The 22,280-nt window shown below is 41.4% G+C and overlaps 1 protein-coding gene across 2 annotated transcripts; it reads left to right on the top strand.

Moving 5' to 3' along the window:
- Positions 1–936: 936 nt before the first annotated feature.
- Positions 937–19,244, top strand: LOC107569555 (gastrula zinc finger protein XlCGF7.1-like). Of its 2 annotated transcripts, none has more exons than XM_016255674.1 (4): positions 937–965; positions 15,773–17,294; positions 18,269–18,345; positions 18,620–19,244. In XM_016255674.1, the coding sequence occupies exon 2, from the start codon at positions 15,778–15,780 to the stop codon at positions 16,768–16,770; it is 993 nt and encodes a 330-aa protein (XP_016111160.1). In that variant the 5' UTR covers positions 937–965; positions 15,773–15,777; the 3' UTR covers positions 16,771–17,294; positions 18,269–18,345; positions 18,620–19,244. The 2 variants fall into 2 exon arrangements, with proteins under 2 accessions (XP_016111160.1, XP_016111157.1); XM_016255671.1 differs by lacking the exon at positions 937–965 and adding an exon at positions 14,057–14,489.
- The last annotated feature ends 3,036 nt before the right edge of the window (positions 19,245–22,280 follow it).

The raw sequence follows: 22,280 nt of genomic DNA, 5'->3' as shown, positions 1-22,280 counted from the left end.
AAAACTATTTTTTTTTTTAAGTTTATAAAAATACATGTGGACATGGCCACAGTCTCCTGGTCTTTCATCAGAGTTTCCTACATGTGTTATTGGACATTGTAAGTATTTTGTGTCAAAACTTTAATTGCAAGAACATCATAATTTTTATGTTCGCTTCTTTGTACCACTGTGATGGATATACTTATACAATTTGAGTGTTTCTAATAAACTGGTTATTGCATCATATCTGGAAACTGAACACCATTCACTCTTAACGGTGGTAGATGAGGAGTAACACAATATGCTGTCATATTGTTTTGCCCATTGATGAAACTGAACATACATCTTTATTCTGTGAACCATATTCCTTTCTTATGTTTTAAAAAAGCTTGTATACATTACCACAGAAATCAATAAGATCAAAGACAAACCATATGTTTCCTTTCAATCCTTGTTACATTTGTGTATCTGTTATTCCATTGAAGGGTTTTGTGGGAAGAAAAATTATGTTTGTAAACAAATTTCCAATAAAGGAAATCTCAAATTTTAAACAAAATCACAAATGTAATTTTGATGTACAATTTCTTAATATTTAAAAGTTCTTTCAAATCCTTTGTAATATGAAGACAAACATACTTGACTTAACCCTTGACTGGGAATATCACAAATGCTTAGATTTCATGAAATATATGCACGCTATAGGTAAGCACGAACGGCGTGTGAGGAGGGGGATCCGCCAAAATGAGGTGCCGGATCGGATTTCGGAGGTTCTGGATCCAGCTTGTTCCAGCACAAATTAAGCCCTGTTTACATGCTTGTATAAGATAGAAGATCAGTGGTATTAATAGTTTTGGGAATATGTGATTCGTCTCTTACAGATACACGTGACACTATTATAAAGATGGCGTTTATTAAAGAAGAGAGTGAAAACATGAAGATTGAAGAAGAATACAGAGTCAAACAAGAAGATACTGAGGAACAAATAGGTTGGTTTTCATTCTCAATGCTGAACTCAGTCAATTGATCCTTAATAAAATGTCCAGCTCTACAGAAACCAAGAACATACAGAAGTACAGTCATACAGAGAATAATACAGAAGTAGCCTAAACATTAAACCCAATTTCTAATTCCCTGAGATTCGGGAATGAGTACTGTGTCTGCTTAAGACGCTATGGGAAAACTCCTTTTTCTCCAAATACTGAAGCTTTTTCAATAACGCAGTGTAACTGCACAGCCATTGGTTCGTGCAGTGAATTAAAAACAAACCAATGGCTCGGCAGCTGAGCCTATGGCGACAAAGCCCGCCAGAATGGGCGGGGCATCTGGCTATATAAGCGGGCACTTCGCCATAGGATCCTTCAGTGGCGGCTCGTGGGTTTTAAAATAGAGGAGGCACACTAATTGTATTGGTCTGGGATCCCTGCTGATTATTATTATTATTATTATTTGCTTAACCACTTTAAAATGGCTTTTTGGTTGCTTTTAGTCAGAAAACGTGAAGAAAACGACATGCATACAGCAAGATAATACAGTTTCACTTACCTGGCCTATCACTTGAAGCAAACATCCATCCCTTCTTAAAAGTCTGTGTTAAAAGAGAGCTGCCTGTTGTGCCATTTAATTAAGCCGACTGCTGTAGCCTATATCTAGCTTAGGCTGTTTTCCCTAAATTTGTATATATACTGTTTGAATGACAGCTTGGTTAATCTGTTGGCAATCAAATATTCAATATCGCTGCTCATAAGTACTTGGGACATTATCAGCGCAGCGGCAGACGTTCAAACTAATATCACGTCATTTACGTCTCTATGATGATTGGTTGATATCAGAAGGGAGGCTAGCCTCCCTTACGAGGTTTCTTTTCTCAACACTCCTCAGCGCTGAAAGTGAACACTCGATGGTGATTGGCCAATTTTTTTACCAACAGAGGCACGAGAGCTCAGTGCTGCCCCGGCCTCCCCCTACCCTTCTCTATATCCTAGCGGTTGTAATTACATCAGCAGATTCGGTACATTTGCGATAGAAAAGCGGCGCTTTCGCGTTACGGTATTACAACTCTGAAACTACAAACAAAAAATACATATTCTGAGACATGAACTGAAGTTAATTTTATTAACATTACATCGTCCTCCCATTTTCACCTCAAAATTATTTTCCTCAGGTTACTTCGACTGAGTCGTGCGTGAGTACTCGTTCCCGTATCTCAGGGAACCGAAGTTATGTTAGTAACCGAGTACATTCCCTATCGATACTTCACTCGTACTATGTCTGCTTAAGACGCTATGGGGAACCAGTACAATCCCGCCGTGCTATGCTAAAGGAACGACTAATACTTGAACTTGCCTTGAGCACCAATGGGGCTCAGGGGGACCAAGTATTTTGCAGGGAAGCCCTGCAGGAGGCAATAGGGCCAAACTCGCTGAGGTCGGCCCGGCGCCGAGTAATCGTTCCAAAATTGTACAGCCTCTGAACTCAGTGGGGGCCAAGAGCATACAGTGAAGAAGGCAAACTCCTGAAGCACTGGTTTTGCCATATGGCCAGAGTAAGTCTGTTTAAGCAGAAAGGACCTGAGCCTGTAAGGCCGGGACATCCAGATTATAAAACCTGGTAAATGTGGATGGCGAGGCCCAGCTGGCCGCCGCACAAATTTCTGTAATGGACACACCACTAGACCAAGCCCAGGAAGAGGCAACGCCTCTTGTTGAGTGGGCTCTTACTCCCATGGGGCATTGTAGACCCAAAGAATTGTACGCTAGCTCGATAGCGTCGATTATCCATTTGGAAAGTCTCTGCTTCGTGACCGGAGACCCTCTGGTGGAGTCACCGAAGCATACAAAAAGCTGTTCCGACTACCTGAACAGGGCGGAACGCTTAATATATATTCTCAATGCTCTGACAGGGCAGAGTAAATTCAGCTCTCTGTCCTGCTCCGAAGGAGGAAGCGCCGAAAGAGTTATTGCTTGTGCTCTGAACGGAATGGCAGATCCCCCATACGCTTTGCCGATGGTAATGCCAGTAGCAGAGCGGTTTTTAACGTCAGGGGACGAAGGTCAACCGACTGTAGTGGCACAAAGGGAGGGCTCTTCAGAGCCCTTAACACTGTTAGCAGGTCCCATGTAGGGACGGTGATAGGGCGAGGTGGGTTGAGCCTCCTAGACCCCTTCAAAAAATGAACAACTAGGTTGTTCTTGCATACCGACTGGCCAGCTATAGGAGCGTGTGAGGCTGCTATGGCTGCTACATAGACCTTGAGCGTCCAACAGCTCTTGCAGGAAGGACAATATCAGAGATATGTCACAGGAAAATGGGTCTGCGCTGCGGGCCGTACACCAGGCGGAGAAGACAGACCATTTAAGAGCATAGAGCCGCCTCGTAGAGGGTGCTCTAGCCTGAGGCTCTCATCGAGAGGCCAGAGGTGCAGAGGCCACAGCTCGGGCTGGGGGTGCCATATCGTTCTGTTCGTCTGAGAGAGAAGGTCTCGTTTCAGGGGAATGGGCCACGGGGCTGCTGAGAGCAGCCGAGACAACTCTGCGAACCGGTGTTGGTTCCTCCAGAGCGGGGCCACCAACAGAACCTTGTGTTTCTGTTTCCTGATTGGCCTGATTACCTGTGGGATCAGGGCGATCGGGGGAAAAGCGTAAAGGAGGAGGTTGGGCCAGTCGTGGGCCAATGCATCCCTGTCCTTCCAAAAGTAAATTGGGCAGCGAGAGTTGTCTTCTGAGGCTAAGAGGTCGACCTCTGCCTTGCCGAAGATCTCCCAGATTCTTTGAACCGTATGTGGGTGGAGCATCCACTTCTCTGAGGGTATGTTGCTCTGAGATAGCATGTCTGCTCCTTGGTAGGGATGGCTAATGCGAAACTGACGTTTCGACACTGTGTCGAGATCCTGAAGCGCGATGTTTCGAAACACTGATCTGAAGTGTGATTCGAAACACCCATGTCACGTGACTAAGGCGAATCAAAGCATCGGACGTTTCCTGAGTGTTTTGAAACCCAAATGTGCGTATGATTGACAGGGTCGGGAACAAACCACACAATCGCACATCTGTCTTAATCTAACTCCCACAAAGTATAAAACTGGAGTTAACGCATCTTCACCTAGTGGGTTTTCGTGAGAGGAGAGAGATTTTGCGATATAGTGACATTAGGCGTGTTTCCGTTACCCTTCAAATTGCGCAAATTGAAATTGCGAATTGAAAATACGCCTAATGGAAACGCGTCAATTTAGCAAAAACTCCCATATATCGCAAAAAAGTTTTTACGCTCGCATGAGGTGGTTTTTCAGGCAATGCGAAAAAGGAATAATTCGCAAAACTGCAATGGAAACAAACGGCTTTTTCGCATTTACAGGTCCCATGGCGTATGTAAAAAGTCACATGATCATTCTTCAATGTACTATAACCTCCAAGAAACACTTCATAAGTGGCCACGCTCCAGTATAAGGGGCTTTCCCTACTATTAATGCTTAGACAATTTACACTGCACATGTCTGCGGTGCAGTGTGGCTCTGATACGGCCACTGAAGCTGATTGCGGCCACTCCATGCTTGTGTTTATGTTTTTATACAGTCTATGGTTTATTCCAGCCGCGCCACGCACGTTTCTGAAGCGGCTCTCTTTGCTGCTTCTGTAAAGATACACGCATAGGCCTCCTTTGAGAAAATATAGCCAAAATCCCACCAAAATCCGTTGCCATGATTTATCGCGAGAGGCAAAAGTTTACGTTTAATTCGCATAACATTGGTTAATGGAAACACCGTCATTTCGCAATACTTTTTTATCGACATTTATAAAATATTGCCAAAGTTTTGCGCAAATCTGTAATGGAAACGCGCCTACTTATACTGTAATTTGGTGAATTATATTTAGGCTAGATTAAAAGTTATTATTAAGATATTGACAGATAGGCTATAGACCAGGGTTCCTCAAATCTTGCCCTGGAGGGCCAATGCGCTGCAGATTTTAGCTCCAACCCTGATCAAACTCACCTACCTGTGATTTTCTTATGATCCTGAAGACATTGATTAGCATGCTCAGGTGTGTTTGATTAGGTTTAGAGCTAAACTCTGTAGGAAAGTGGATCTCGTGGGCCAGATTTGAGGATCCCTGCTATAGACATTGACAGATATTTAGGATAGATATAGTGACACTTTCATATAGGCTAAGTTAGATAGTGACAGACAGCACAACAAGTTAGAGGTAGGATTTCATAGTTGATAGATTCATATTAATAGATTACATAATAATGGAGGCCCACACAAGAGATGCATTTTTGGCCAGAAGGAATGAACCCCTAATGACTGTAAGGAGAGAGCAGTAATTTTTCCTAATTTGTATGTCCTAGCTCAAAAGTATCTGCATGCCAGCGACAAGTGTCCCTCGTGAGAAGATTTTTCAAAGGCTGAAGAAATTCTGTGTAAAAAAAGAAGTAGGTTAAGTCTATCAATAGCAGAACAATTCATATTTTTACATAAAAATCTTTATGTAAAAAATGCAATACATTGTGGCTTGATGTCTTTTATTCATGTTAATTTTTCATGACCAAAATAACACATATTTATTCAAAAAGAGTTCATTCAGTTGTCAGACCGGTGTTACAACACATTACAAGAACCGAACAATAAAAACATAACTTTTAATTGTGTATTATAATTATATGAATATGTATGCATCACCCTGGATTCGAACCTGAGATGTCAGCACGCCAGTCGAGCACACCAACCACTCCCCCAACTCACTTGGTGGGGTAATGCACTCACATAGTATGTTATAATTACGCTTAACTGATTCGTTATCAAGACTAATTCAGATCAATTCTTAAAAATGACCACTAGGCATCACCGTAGAGACGGGTGTCGAATTGTTTAGAAACCTCTGCACATTTACTTAGACTGTTTCAGTGTTTCACGAAGCCTCGCTCTGCCCACCACTACTCCTTGGTTCAACCTGCCTGGCACATGCGCTGCTCTTAGCAAACGCAAGTTGAGCTGAGCCCATTCCAGGAGGCGCTCTACCAGAATGAAGAGGTGCTTCGAGGAGAGACCGCCCTGTGGATTTATATATGACACCACTGTCAGCTGTCTGAGCGGACTAGCACGTGGTGTCCCCTTAGGTCTGGCAGAGAGGTGCGAAGGCACAAACATACTACCAGCATTTCCAGGCAGTTGATGTGAGGCCGACTCTCCTCTTTCAACCAATGGCCAGTTTGCCATCGCACAGTGCTCCCCAACCCGTGTTGGAAGCGTCTGTCGTCTCAAGACGACAGTGGTAAATGTGTGTCTGGGAATGCACCTTCCTTCTGCAGACCATTCCCAGGGGCATGCCCCGTTCCATCCACTGAGAGTCTTTCCAAGGGGCCAGAGCTGCTACGCAGGCCTGGTTTACCTTGACATGTATATGTCCATGACGCCAGGCATGGGACGTAACTCGTGGTTTCAGCCAGTACTGAAGGGGCCACTTGCGAAGCAGGCCCAGCTGAAGTACTGGAGATGCAGAGGCCATGAGGCCCAACATCTGAAACGCCTTGAGAGGGCAAGGGGCTCCAACTTTGAATGAGGCCGTGAGCTGACGAATAGCCAGTGCACGATCTGGCGTGACTACCGACCTCATTCGGACTGAGGCGACAACTCTTTCCAGGAACGATTTCCGTTGGCTGGGGGACAGCATGCTCTTGGCAAAATTGACCCCAAGTCCCAGGCATTCTAAGTGGCTGAGGAGGAAGGATCTGTGAGATAATAGCTTGTTCTCTGACTGGGCCAGGATGAGCCAGTCGTCGAGATAATTCAAAATGCGGATTTCCATCTGTCTCAGCGGGGAAAGAGCAGCATCCATGCACTTCGTAAAAGTGCAAGGAGCTAGGGACAGTCCAAAGGGAAGGACCGTGTATTGATATGCCACTCCCTCGAAGGTGAATCTCAAGAATCGCCTGTGGTGGGGGGCTATCTGGATGTGGAAGTAGACATCTTTCAGATCCAGTGAAAAGAACTAGTCCCCTGGGCACACTTGCAAGAGGATCTGCTTCAGTGTAATCATCCTGAACGGCCGTCTCATGAGGGCAAGGGGCACTCTCGGTTCAGGTGCCTGAGATGGGTGCCTTTTTGGGTATGAGGAAGTATTGGCTATAGAAGCCTGACTTGCTCTGAGCTGGGGGAATCGTTTCTATGGCTCCTTTCGCCAGCAAATTTATCACCTCGGCACGCAGGACATGTGTGTCCTTGCTCTGAACCGAGGTGGAGACCATGCTGCTGAATCGTGGGGGTCTCCCAGCGAATTGAAGTGAATAACCTCATTTTATTATCCCCAGAACCCGTTTTGACACTCTGGGGATGGCCAGGCCTCGGCCCGCGTGGCAAGGGATTGGGTTGGTTCGAGCGACAGGCCGCCTTGCAGGGACCCAACGCTCATGATAAGCGGAAGAGGAATTTTGCTCTCTTTTTGTTTTATTTTTCTCGCTATAACTGCGATCGGTTGTGTGGGCGCTAACTGAACGGGCCCAGGGTTCACAACAGTATTTACCACAAACACATTGCCGTCGGCACCGGGAAGTAAACGGGGTGCTTGGAGGCACAACAGAGGCTGCTTGGGGGGTGGTCCAGCAATGGCGAGACTTTGCCCCCTCCTCTTCCTGTCCTGCAGATTAGGTTGACGCCTGAGGCGCCGGGTCCAGCACTACCTTGGGCCGGGGTCCCTGGCGCTTAGGGAATGGATAGAGTCTGGCCGAGCAGGAGCGATGTCGGGGCTCAGGCTTAGAGGCTGGCGGTGCAGCCGATGATGCGGACTTCGCGGACTGCTGAGTCGGTGCTGTCGTAGGGTGACTGGCATCGGCTATAGAACTGGAGTGCTTTGGCAAGAAGTGTCGCATTGCCTGGGACGACTTCTGCGCAGCGGTGAAGCGCTCAGTGAACCCTTCCACCGCAGGTTCAAACAGGCCAGAGGGGGAGACCAGGGAGTCGAGGGAGGGGACCTTATCCGCATTCTTGATCTCTATGTGGGTCAACCATAGGTGGTGCTCAGGCACCACAAGGCTGGCCACGGATCTGCCGATCGCCTGAGCCGTCATCTTCATGGTGCGCAAAGCCAGGACGGTCGCGCTGCGCAGCTCTTTGAAAGCTGCGGGGGTCCGGTCCAGACTCGTCCATGTTCTGGGGAAATTTGGCCTGAAGGACCAGTAGGACCGCCATAGAGTGAAACGCCAAGGCCACGTGTCCAGCTGACGAGTAGGCCCATCCAGCGAGCGCTGAATTCATCCTACACGGACGGCTAGGCGGCCTTTGCCTTCCAGCCGTTGGCCGTGGGCGGGCAGAGATGCGCGGCCACTGACTCATCCAGGGGACACAGTCTGTCATACCCCTTTTCTTCGGCGCCATCGACTGTTGTGTCGCTTTCTGAAAAGAATAGGCGAGACTCATATCCTTGCAAAGAGGACATACTGTCTCAGTAAGTGCAGCTTCAGCGTGGGTGGCACCCAAGCATGAAACGCACTCGCAGTGACCATCAGTACGAGCGACGGTAGTGGCGCGACATTTGAAACAACGCCGGAAATTTGCTCAGAAATGAGCATTTATCGTAATCGCCGGATAGCAGCAGGGGGAAGACCACAGCTGCTGCAGATGCTGAAGGCAGCTGAAGAGCAGCAAAGTCAGCCGAGCAGAAAGGGGTCTTGATCTGCTGCGAGGCTTGTTCATGGTGAAGGCTTTGAGTCTCGTAGAGCGAAGATCTTGCTGTTGTTGCTGAAGGAGAAGAAATCTGAAGTGCCCGCTTATATAGCCAGATGCCCTGCCCATTCTGGCGGGCTTTGTCACCATAGGCTCCTGCAGCTCCACTGCCGAACCATTGGTTAATTTTTAATTCACTGCACGAACCAATGGCCACGCAGTTACACTGCGTTATTGAAAAGGCTTCAGTATTTGGAGAAAAAGGAGTTTTCCCCATAGCGTCTTAAGCAGACGCAGTACGAGTGAAGTATCGATAGGGAACAACAAGTAATTGCTACTTGTCCTCAAAAGTGCTGTACTAACATTTTAACATACCTGAACATAAATAGCAGTAAATGTACATTAAAGGTAACATATTATGCCCCTTTTTACAATATGTAATATAAGTCTCTGGTGTCCCCAGAATGTGTCTGTGAAGTTTCAGCTCAAAATACTCCACAGATCATTTATTATATAATTTTGAAAATGCCTATTTTGAGTGGAAGCAGAAACAAGCTGTTTTTCGGGCCTGTCTCTTTAAATGCAAATGAGCTGCTGCTCCCCGCCCCCTTTTCCAGAATAGAGCTCGTACCTGCTAAAAAAACATCTGTTCTGTCAGGACCATTATCGTCAAAGATGATTGACAATTAGCATACAGTTTGGATTGGCGGTATGGTTCCGTTCTGGGCAAGAACTCCCTGCGCATCCATGCAGCCTAGCATGGATGAGAGCAGGGAGAGCAGCGATAACCCCCCCAAAACAAAACCATATGCTGATATCCCCCAACACAAACTGATAGCAAATATCAAGCCTTAAGCATGTTGCCCTTAACCAATGACCAATCAAATATGTTGCCAAAACCCGAATAACCTGTAGCAACAATTCTGTTGCCTTTAACAGTTGACCAATGAATATGTTGCCAATACCTTAAAGCTTAAGCAGCATTCTCAATAACACCAGCTAGACATAAGAAAAACATGTTCTAATTAAACTACAGCTTTCAGAACAAGCATGTTCCGAATAATGACCAAATTGCTCTGGAACAAGCATGTTCCCAACAATACAGCTATAAATTAAGAGCAAGCATGTTCCCAATACGACCAGGTAGCTTAAGAACAAGCATGTTCCCAATACAACTACAGCTTTCAGAACAAGCATGTTCCGAACAACAACCAGATAGCTCTGGGACAAGCGTGTTCCCAGCGATACAACTATAACTTAAGAACAAGCAAGTTCCCAATACATCTACAGCTTTCAGAACAAGCATGTTCCGAACAACAACAACCAGATAGCTCTGGGACAAGCGTGTTCCCAACAATACAACTATAACTTAAGAACAAGCATGTTCCCAATACAACTACAGCATTCAGAACAAGCATGTTCCGAATAACAACCAGATAGCTCTGGGATAAGCGTGTTCCCAGCAATACAACTATAACTTAAAAACAAGCATGTTCCCAATACGACCAGGTAGCTTAAGAACAAGCATGTTCCCAATACAACTACAGCATTCAGAACAAGCATGTTCCGAATAACAACCAGATAGCTCTGGGATAAGCGTGTTCCCAGCAATACAACTATAACTTAAGAACAAGCATGTTCCCAATACATCTACAGCTTTCAGAACAGGCATGTTCCGAACAACAACAACCAGATAGCTCTGGGACAAGCGTGTTCCCAACAATACAACTATAACTTAAGAACAAGCATGTTCCCAATACAACTACAGCTTTCAGAACAAGCATGTTCCGAATAACAACCAGATAGCTCTGGGACAAGCGTGTTCCCAACAATACAGCTATAATTTAAGAACAAGCATGTTCCCAATAATGACCGGGTAGCTTAAGAACAAGCATATTTCCAATACGACTAGACAGCTTAAGAACAAGCATGTTCCCAATATGACTACAGCTTTTAGAACAAGCATGTTCCCAATACCAACCAAGCATGTTTCCAATACGACTAGACAGAACAAGCGTGTCTGATACAGGAACAGAATTAACGCTGAACTGACGGCTGCATATGAAACTGGAAAATGCTGCCTTTGGAGGACACATTTCAAGGTAGGAAATCATCGAGACATGTCGAAACCAAAATTAGCTTCAATTCCTGCCTCCTGAGATACCTCATCTGGTCAACATTAAAAGGCAGAATAGATGTATCCTTTGCTGCCTTGATACCCAACAATCCTGTGTGTTCTATCCTGTGATGGTTTAACAAATAATCAATTGAATATTTGCTTAGTTATCACCAAGATCATTCAATTTGTTGTAGATTATCGAACCATTAAGCTGCCTCAGAAGCATGTCCGATATCAAGTTTCATGAGTTACCTTCATGAACAAACGCTGCCTGCGAAGTCATTCGCTGATTTTCTGAGGTTTCCGGATGCAGACGATTTCAACTGAACAATGACCGTTTACCAATTTCTCTTGGAGCTGCGCCGCGGCAAAATGATTCCCTAGGTTAAAGGGGACATAACACACACACAGTTTTGGCCAGTCTTTGATCGCTGGGGCTTCTCCATCTTCCAGACACTGTGCAAATCCAGTGTTAGAATATACCTTGCTATAAAACATTCGTCACCGAAATGACGGGAACAAATTAACGCACTTGAGACCTGAGAAACTCACTTGAGAAACTCTGTTGCTGCCCCGGAAAAACAAATTGCATCCACTGTTCGCACAACACTGAATAAGGTTATCTTTTCCTCACATCCGAAAACACACTCTTTAGAGATATCAGGCTTGTTTGACTTCATGCGGCGCCGCAAAGATCGGCTGCCGCTTGTCAAAAACAATGCATTCTGGTTACATTAAAATACTTTTGTCCAACTTTGATCGGCGCTGCAGCCACCCTATGATCACATGTGCATTCAAAGTACCGTGAGAGCAAACCGGGACCAGCCGCCTAGGTCAGACACTGCAAAAGCCTTGATGACGACACACTTTATTCTCATTGGTTAGATTCTGTGATGAAAAGCATGATGTGTGTTGCATGCTTATTCTAACAATTCAATTCCAATGCTCACAATCTGTGTTTATAATAGTAAAGCATTTTTAGGTAGTCGCACTGTTATTTTGAGTCACGTTTCAAAAACACTGATGAAAGCATATATACGCTCCCACTTAATTGGTATTTAAATAGCATATGTTAATGTTTAACTTATTCATGAACAGATGGCGCTGTATTAAGCAGTATAAAAAGTGTTTCTGTTGCTTTATGAAACATCTGTGTATTTGACAAATGTTGCATTTAATTCACTTCATCTGTGAATGTATGCAAACACTGCAAGAGCGTCATTACCCGGAGCAGAAAGTGTCTGACTTGACGTCTCCGCTTTAATTCCGTCCCGACTGCAAGCGGCTAATCTCTCCAGCCGGAGGCAGGCTAGTAACTCGAGCAATTAACTGCGGCGCTGCCAAAGACTTCCGTAACCATGAAAGAAACGCGTTAAGCGGCGCGCTCTTTCTCTCGCTCTGGTCGCTGAGCGCACGCGCATAAGAATCTGACTCTTAATTAACAGTGTAAATAACTCCGAATGCATGAAATGACATTACCCCAGTTAAGCACAGCATATTGCAACAACAAGCGTGTTGCCAGTGACAACAGATAAGTACTGCACATGCATGAACTAGCACAAGCATTTAACTGAAAAAAAAACTTAATGAGCCCAAGCAACACAGATAGCCTTGGCAACACACATGTTGCAGATAACCTGAGAACATTAAATGGGACTTAGCTTGTGAAGACATTCGAGAGAGTGAAACATAGCCGCTATGAAGTGGCTGCTTGATCTCTTGATATCCTTCTTGGGGATGAAGTTCCCATCTGACTTGTTCGTGAGTCAGTCACATAACTTGTGGAGTTCATGACAATAATGTAGAGATGGTTTTGCCTGCCGAATTCGCCATTTAATTAGTTATTGAGCAATGCGAAAACTGCTGATACTACTGCGGGACCTTATATATGAATACTTGGGTGTCGTATTCCCATAGGTTGATGGGGATCAGCTGAGAGTCAGCTGATGCGAGCTTGACTAACGTGACCTGCCAGAACTGATGCTACGCTAGATTTTTGGTTCTGATTATCATGTTTATCGCGCTGAAATCATGCGTTTTAAACCATATGAGTTTAAACTTCAGATATAAGGTTTTCTGAGTGCACACATCCGAAGCACATGGACAGAAAGCTGCTGTCACAGCATGTGAGTACTAAACTAAGTTCTCATTCACACATAAGTTTACGTTAAAAACACACGAGTTACAAAAACAATTGGTTATGTCTGTGAAGGTAAACAGCTGGGAAATAAATCGCTTGTTTATTTTAGATCTGTGTGGCAGCAGCAATATACAGTAGCCTAAATAAATCAATAAATCCACTGCTCTCTTGTCTCCTCTGAGGCTGGGACTGTAAATAGTGTTCTGTGTTCGTCTGTGCAGCCAAAGACAGAACAGTTAGCATGTTTTGCTCAGACATTTGCCATGGCATTAGAGCTGGTACACCATTGTCGCGTGGAGTGGAAGTTTACAGATTAAGGGGCAGTAATATTATAATGAGATCCCTTTGCCACGTCACCAAGGGAGCGAAATCAGACGCGCTCGTTTTCTCAGACGCTTGCAGAAAAAGGCTTACCAAAACAAAGTGACTGGGTTAATCTTTTTCACATTTCCTTGGTTGGTAGATGCAGCAGGGACCTGATTATAGCACTTAAAACCTGGAAAAGTCAGATTTTCATGATATGTCACCTTTAAATCAAGGAAGAATTAATTTGGTAAATGAGTGGATCATATTGACTGTTTAAAGCCGAAGATCCTCTACACTGGTATTTTGAGTTGTTATTCTTCTCTGCTTTTAAAGTCTACCATCATATTCACTCTTTTTAAAATTTCACATCCTTTCCTAAACCAACACAAAATCACTGTTTAGCTAAGGTTGTCAATATAGTACATTTTGTACATAATCCCCATATCAAAAACCATTTCAATTACCAATAAGAACCATTGATATTGTGAAATATGAACTTCAGTCAGCATATGTCTTGCACATGGCAGAACACCACTAATATTTAATGAAATGGGTGAAAATATTTATCTTGTAATTTGTGATACAGGTATAGTTTGGAAATCAATAAGCATGGACAGATTGTGGGTAGAGATGAAATGTATAAAAATGGCCCAGAGTCAATTTTTCCACTTATTACTATGGTTACCATACATTAAGATGAAGATTATTTCAAGGCATTTGTCAGTTGTTGTTTGTTTTTTTTTATGTTGGTAAATGATCCAGAGAACTTAATACTGAGGGTTTCCCCCTTATTAATCAAGCAAGTGGCAAATTCATCAGCAGTCAGAGAAGACATGGAGGGGGACAGAGTAGAGTGGAGCACATTGAATATTTTCCATGTGTCTGATTGTTGCTGATCTTGTTTTGGTAATAAGAGACCTTGGCAACAAAAACTCTAGAGGAGAAATAGAATGGGAGGAAATGATACTTGCTCAATTTAGCTGGGTCTTTTGTCTTGTGCCATTTCCTCTCAGGAAGCACATCTGTTTGCAAGATAAATTATGCTTTGTAATGCAAAAGTAGTTTCACACACAGCATGTTGTGTTTGCATGTGTGCTTTGTTAGTTACTCCACTTTTCCTTATGTTTATACATTTCTTTTATTCATATTTCATGATGTACCTTGAGCGCAACAGTGTACCCGCTGCTCTAGAATTTCGAAGGACATCGTTATTGGCCTCTATAAGCCTCTGCACCCTGTCTGAAACACGTCTCTATGCGTGTGTGTGCTTTGGGTGTGTGTGAGAACAGCGCGTGAGTAACGAATTTAGTTCTCTTCCGTTTCTTCGGTAACACTTTATAATAACGGCACACTATGAATAATTGGTTAAGCATTAGTAAATAGTCAATTCATCCTTTTATAAAGCATTGTTCCAACATTAAATAGGCATTAGTAAGCAGTTTATAAATACAGCTATAAATGTTTTGTTCTTGAGCATATCTATAATGTTTAATAATTGTATTTTCATATTTTATTAATGATCAATTTATCATTTCAAAATTATTACGTTATTTACAAACCAGTTATTTAGGAGTTGTCAGCGGTTCATAAGATCATTAAGAAAGTGCAAGTAAATGATTAATAAACTATTTAAATGTACATATATAAATCTTATTATTTAGACACATGATAATAGTTGCTCAGTGTGTTAATAACTGCTTTATTGACACATATTCCTGCTGGAATTCATGATTAAGTCAGGTTGTTATAAAACATTTAGTAGTTGACAGCCATCTATTTTTGTGAGCTCATCTAAAGTGAGGACTATTTATACTTTGTAAAGCATTTACAAAGGAGATTTATCTTCCAAACAGAAAAGTTAAACAACACAGAGGGATACAGAACAGAAATATTATTTCAAGATGCAAAAAATGAAACTTTTTATTTTTTTGTTTGTTTGTTTGTTAGGAAGATAACTGAGCCTTTAGTCTCCTTTGTAATAGATGTGCTTATAAATCAAGAGCAAGGCATTTATAGCTGTATTTATAAACTGCTTACTAATGACTATTAATGTTGGGACAAGGCTTTATAAAGGATGAACTGACTATTTACTAACGTTTACCTAATGATTCATAGAGTGCAGTTATTATAAAGTGTAACCGTTTCTTCTAATTCTTGAGGTTTAAAATTGCTTCAACCTGTAAATTGGCAAATTAATCTACGAATCACATACGTGCCGAACTGTGAGGTCTGGTCCGTACGTATCACGGATAAACTGCAATCTGTTTCACCCATAATATATGACAGCTCATCAGAACAATCTTTCATTTACTAATTGAACATTTCATTTACATGAAATGGCCAAATTGCTACTCCATAGCAATCGCGTAATAATACAGAATAATTAGAACAATCATTAACGCGCAATAAATAACACAATGTCATATCTATACACATTTTTTGCCAGAACGTTCTTGCGACCCGGGTCGCGACCGGGTGATTGGGGACCTCTGCTTTAGATGTGTAAATGTTTTGATGTCTGTTTCTTTGTGCCATTAAACTGGTGTTAATTTGTATTTCTCTCTTTTCACCTTAGACCTCATGGTGTTGAAAAATGAAAGTGAAGTACTGAATGAAATTGAAGAGAAAGATCATTATAAGAATCATGATGATTTCATGATTGGAGAAAAAACCTTTAGCTGCTCACAGAACGAAAAGTCTCCTTCACGAAAAAGGTCTCGAAAGACTGGAACTAAAAGTTATTTCACTTGCCAACAGTGTGAAATGCGTTTTAGTCAACATAAAAAGCTAAAAGTCCACATGAAAATTCACACAGAAGAGAAGCCTTATACCTGCCAACAGTGTGGAAAGCGGTTCGCTTACAAAGTAAGCCTTAAAAGGCACATGAGAATTCACACCGGAGAAAAGCCTTATATATGCCGTCAGTGTGGAAGGAGTTTCAGTCAACCTGGAAACCTTAACGTCCACATGAGTGTTCACACTGGACAGAAGCCTTTCACCTGCCAACAGTGTGGGAAGAGTTTCAACCGAAAAGGAAACCTCAATTCCCACATGAGAATTCACACTGGAGAGAGCCTTTTCACCTGCCAACAGTGTGGAACCAGTTTCACTCAAAAAGTAAGCTTTAACAGACACACAAGGATTCACACTAGAGAGAAGCCTTATACCTGCCAAGAGTGTGGAAAAAGTTTTGATCAACATGAAAACCTAAAAGTCCACATAAGACTTCACTCTGAAGAGAAACCCTACACATGTCCTCAGTGTGGAAAGAGTTTCAATCAAAAAGGACACTTTAAAGACCACACGAGAATTCACTTAGGAGAGAAACGCTATATATGCCCTCAGTGTGAAAAGAGTTTTAATCAAAAACGACACCTTGAAGACCACATTAGAATTCATACAGGAGAGAAGCCTTTCACCTGCCAACAATGTGGAAAACATTTCAACCGAAAAGGAATCCTTAACAGGCACATGAGAGTTCACACTGACGAGAAGCCATTTATATGTGGTCACTGTGGAATGAGTTTTAAATATAAAGTAGGCCTTAGGTACCACATGAGTATTCACATATGAGAGAACTGTTTATATATATTATCAGTTTGGAATTTGTTTCACTGACCGGAAACCTTATGTTTGTGAGACATAATTAGCTGGTTACTGTTACAGTACTAAATCACCTCAGAGGGTAAAATTCCCTGATTGATTAGTCAAATGAAGAATAAACTAGTTACAATTTTACAGACTCACTAGTAGGGCTATGTTTTGACACAAATTTCACGATTCGATTCGACACTCATTCACAAGCTTTCGATTCGATTCGATTACCGATTCGATTCGATATCGATTATTTTGGATATATATCAGGTACAGTCCCTGATAGCAACAGACTCCGGGGCGGATCCGCCCTCAAGTCGGCAGCTCCGCTGTACTGTCAGACTCTGTTCGGTCATTCGCCCAGAATATGCCCCGCCTCCGGACACCGCACTGTCAGTTAGCGGACTCATTATGGACACGGCGTTTTTTTACCGGTGCCATCTTAGAAATCCTCCTCAGACTGGAGAAGCCACGGTTTGCCAGGTTGAAGAAGACTGAACTCGGTAAGAATACTTTTAAAATATGCTTTATTTGTACAGTTGCCAGTAACATTAACGTTAATAAACGTTAATAAAGTTGTTAATTGCTTTGTTGTAGTTTTTAATTTTTAATTTTTGAAATTGCATTGTGGAATGTCCAGTTAAGGTTAGCTCTTTAGCATTATTAGCGTTATCATAGATTTGAGTACGTTAATAATAGGCCTATTTGGATGGGATCCGGCTTTTAGTCGTATATGTAACGCTAGGTAATTTTTCATCCCTCTTCAGGAATAACTGCAGGCGAGAATAAACTTTTTTTTTTTTTCATTTAAATTTGGTTCTAGAATATTAGTTCAAGTCTATTTTCATTTATATTTCGACAAATATATTCCCCACCTCTCCTCGTAATGTTGTTTTAGTACATATGAAATAAACTAGCGGACTCATTACGGAGGCTGGGCGGATTCGCAATCCGAACGCGCTTTTTTTTAACAGTCGTATCTCTGAACTCAAATCCTCCTCAGAGTGCTGAAGCTGAACATGGCAAGAATACTGTTTAAATATGCTTTATATGTACAGTATGTACAGTTGCTAGTAACATTAAGGTTAATAAAGTAGTTCATTGCTTTGTTGGCATTTTTAATTGTGAAATTGCATTGTGGAACGTTAGCTCTTCAGCACATTAGCATTATCGCAGATTTGAGTAATATCAGGCCTATTTAGATGGGATCTCCTTCTTTTTGTGAGACACGGTAGTCCTGAGCATATAACGTTATTTAACGTTAGGTAATTTTTCACCCCCTCTTCAGGAATAACTGCAGGCGATATTATGCTATATTTTTCATTTAATTTTGGTTCTGGAATATTAGCTCAAGTCTATTTTTGTTTATATTTTGACAAATATATTCCTCACCTCTTGCAATGTTGTTTCAGATAATTTATATGAAATGAAAAAATACTAAGATACTGTGTGTGTGTGTGTGTGTGTTCTGTTGCAGCTTCACAGCTCATTCAAGTGCTCCAGTCTGGTTTTTGATTCTACTTCATCCTTCGATATTCTACTTCATCTTTAAAAGTAAGATTAAATTACTTTTTAAAAGAGTAATTTCTTTAAAGAGTTTTAAGCTTGATTTAGCCAACTAGTTTGTCAAATACTGACAATGATACACACTTCAGCTTTTAACGTGTAATAACCTACTTTTACATCCTACATTTAACAGTAATCTTTGTTATGAGATGTCATGAAATTTTGTATGAAATGTGCTTGTGTGATTACAGGTGCTGCAAGAAAAAGTCAACACCGATACTTGTTACTTATTTCAGTGTTTCTGTCTCACTCCTGTCCTAAGGTTATCGTAGTCAGCCGGATCCGGTCCGTATCCAGATCAGATGATGGACCTGCACCCTGAGACCACCACAATGCAGCCCTGAATGTCAGTGAAGACCACGACAATTGAACATCACGACTGGACTGGCATCAGCACAGATCCTCAGCAAAGACCACGAGAAACAGACAAGTCCTCTGCACAGACCCCTATGGCCAGCAATGAACGTGTCAGGCCAGGAGCTGCTAGGACCACAATGCAGTTTTATCCTGCTTATAGTCACTGTTAATCCAGTCGTCCACTACTGGCTAAACGGCAGCCCTGCTGGACAGACTACAATTTCTCCTCTGATCAAATGACAGTGTGACGTATCCTGATCTTCAAGCAGTAGGAGCTGGATGAAGTATTCTGAATGACATCAGTCCACAGTCTCACTAGTGATGCAGCCTGAAATCATAATCACATCATCTTTGTTCATTTACCCAGAGGAGAGCTGAGCTGACTGCTCCTGGTTTCTCCCAAGCTGTTTTTTCTTCGTTTTAGTCACCTGCTGGAGTTTGGGTTCCACTGTCACCTCTGGCTTGCTTAGCTGGGGTTTAAAAGACACTGACTATTCAAGAATAATATTGATTTGATTGTACTGACACTATTGCATAATGACAAGACTTGAACTGAAGTATGATATCACTGTTTTCTGCAGAGATGCTTTATGCATTAATTTTGCAACATTTTCACTGATATTTAATTTTATTAAATCAGCATCGAGCTGACACAAAGTGAATGAAACTTGTGTGCTATAAAATTCCTTATGGCTGAATTGAACGAATTCATTCGTAAATATTAACTTTTACAAAGTTATTGAACTGAATTGTCTTTCTAGAGGTAAAGTTTTTCATTAAATAAAACTCTTTTTGTACAATTTGTGGTTGCATTTTATTTTTCTTCATGTAATTACCTACTTTTTATAGAGTGTTTCATTATTATTGGCCAAGGAAAGTTGATTTTTTTCAAGTTTTGAATGATTTTATGGTTTATTTATATTAATAAAGGGAGACATATTACACTTTTATAGAGCAGTCTAGTCTTTATAATGTTTGTTGGCTCTATTTTAGGTATTTCCATAGCTAGTTTTGGCCAGATTACCCATTTTAAATAAGGTATAGACCCACTAAATGAATGGGTCTAGATCGGATTCGGTCCGGATGAGTTACCCGTTCCGGATCCGAACCGCTTTATTAGCGGATCCAGGTAGGGTCTGGACCGGATTCGGTCCGGATCCGTAATCCTTATCTGTTCCGGATCGTTGCGCTGTGCAAGTGGACTCCGATACGTTCCCGGAGCTTGTGGTGACTCCGGGGTGGATCCGCTCCAGAATCATTTTGCTATCTGGGGTACTTGGCGAATTTTCTTAAGGAAAAAACATCACAACTAATGCTGTAAAATATACACAAGAGTAATTTGGTACTACATTAGCTTACTATAATATTGAAGGTTAAAATTGACTGATTTGTAAGCTATAGACCAATTATAGGTTTGTAACATTCAGGATGCGCGTGCATTATGGTTGCAGAAAACCCGGGAGAGATGGCCTTTACAGCTAGAGAATTTCACGGATACAGTACAAAATAGTTAGGTTTAAAAAGATTATAAATTATATTGATTAGATGTCATTTTCAAAATGTTCTACGCATATTTCAAGAGCTTGTCACCCAGCGATAAACACTGTTATTCAACTAAATTGACGTTAGAGAGTGGGATAGTTTTGTGACGGTATTTGCCCTTAAAAGGTTGGGTTCGGGCGGGGGTAAAAAAACCCCACCACAATTATTGAATTCAATTAATCATTAGAGATTAAATTAGTAGAGCCACTATCAATTCTTTTATATGAATCAAATAGGACAAGCAACAACAAGAAAGGGTTTTTCAAAGTTTTCTATTCAACATCAATTCCAATCATATTATCTCATAATTCATCATATTCAACACGGAAAAAGAAAAGAAAACAGAAAATAAATCACAACAATTTTAATTCCAGGCCCAGGAACATTTACCTTTTAAATACCTTACAATAAATGAGCTTTTATTGAAAAAAATAAAAAACTATTGAATAATTCAAACAATTAAATGTAATGCAATAAATCTTGTACAAGACCAAATAGAATCACAATAAAATAAGACAATCACATGGGAGAAAAATAAGCATAAGAAAAATCATCTGGATGCAAAGTTCAAAAAATAAGAAAAGGGGGAAAATATACAATTCCCCTATACAAATACACTATTTTAGCAAATTAATTTCAACAAACTTTAATTCTTAACCCCAAACAATATTAATCCAACAAATTAAATAAACAAACATTAATTTGCTCACCGTGTCACTCATTAAACTACTGGGCCTGAAACGCAATTCATCACATCACACACAATATTAACAATAGAATTCGGCAACTCGAGCACCAAAATAAAAACACAAAAAAACTCCCTTCACCAAAAACCTCCTCAAAACACACTACATATAATGCCCTGAATTAGCGTTTAAACCACAATCACCTCACAACCAAATTGGAAAAAAAATCTCTCTCAAACGCTCTATTTACACGTGAATCGCTCTCAACACAACTTCCAAATGCTTAACGAAATTCAATGAGGAAAACATATTCCTCAAAATACGAATCGTAAGCATTAAAAGCACAAAAGACTAAAATACATTAAATGTAGCATTAGCACATCAATGCAAAGAGGGCTACAACAGCAATACTCAACAACCCATTCACTAGCGTGACCATGACCGAGAATAACCCGCACACCTGACAACCAAGGCTAGAGAGCGAGAGACAGTTGTGGTGATATTTATTTTGTACAACATTTGCAACTGCTTTTTATCATTTAATTAGAAGCGCCACAAATTAAAATTATGTCATGTTATAGAGACTACTGGACAGACATTTAGAAGTTGATTTTAAAATGCAAAGTATTTAAAATTAAAATAAAGCTGTGTAAACACTTGCATTTTTACAACACTATAAGTGTGTCCCATCAGGTAATGAAAAGTTCGACACACAGGCTTTGTCCAAATACCCACACTTGCAGTCTTTGCACTTGACCACTTAAACTGTGACGTCTACTCTGAATTGGTCTATAGCATACAACTGTTAAAATTACACAATGAAGTTTTTAAAATAATAAAGTTACAATTACATAATAATATTTCTACTTCAATTCGTTTTTTTAAATATAAAAATTTAAATGGTGGCTGTCATAAAAAAAATATGGATTTATTCAAACAAATTAAACATAAGAACAGTAAAAAAAAAAGAAAGAAACTAACACTTGCTTTCAAAGCTTTTTGTATTCTATCTGTTTTCTCAACCCTCTACATTGTGAGTAAATCACTCGCATATGCGACTAAATCTTCACTCTGGGCGACTAAATGATGTCTAATATTAGCCAATGGCTAATAAATTCTCAGATTTTACTCACCAGTGTATGAGTTGGAGGCTGAGTATAAGTTTAGCGCAGATATATTTTCACTCACAGAACACTCTGACTGAGCGCTTCAGAGTTTCACTCTACGTCAAGCGATCTGTGATATTTTTCAGTTCATTTGAATGGATGCGCAGCGCACCTGTGTTTGTGTATTTGGCGTACCGTGTTTCTAGTGTGAAGGCGCACGACTCGCCATCGC

The sequence above is a fragment of the Sinocyclocheilus grahami genome, unplaced genomic scaffold (assembly GCF_001515645.1).
Source record: "Sinocyclocheilus grahami isolate Dianchi unplaced genomic scaffold, SAMN03320097.WGS_v1.1 scaffold1358.1, whole genome shotgun sequence".
NCBI classification, from domain to species: Eukaryota; Metazoa; Chordata; class Actinopteri; order Cypriniformes; family Cyprinidae; genus Sinocyclocheilus; species Sinocyclocheilus grahami.
The sequence above is the reverse complement of the archived record's forward strand: the minus strand, read 5'-3'. Positions and strand labels throughout refer to the sequence as shown.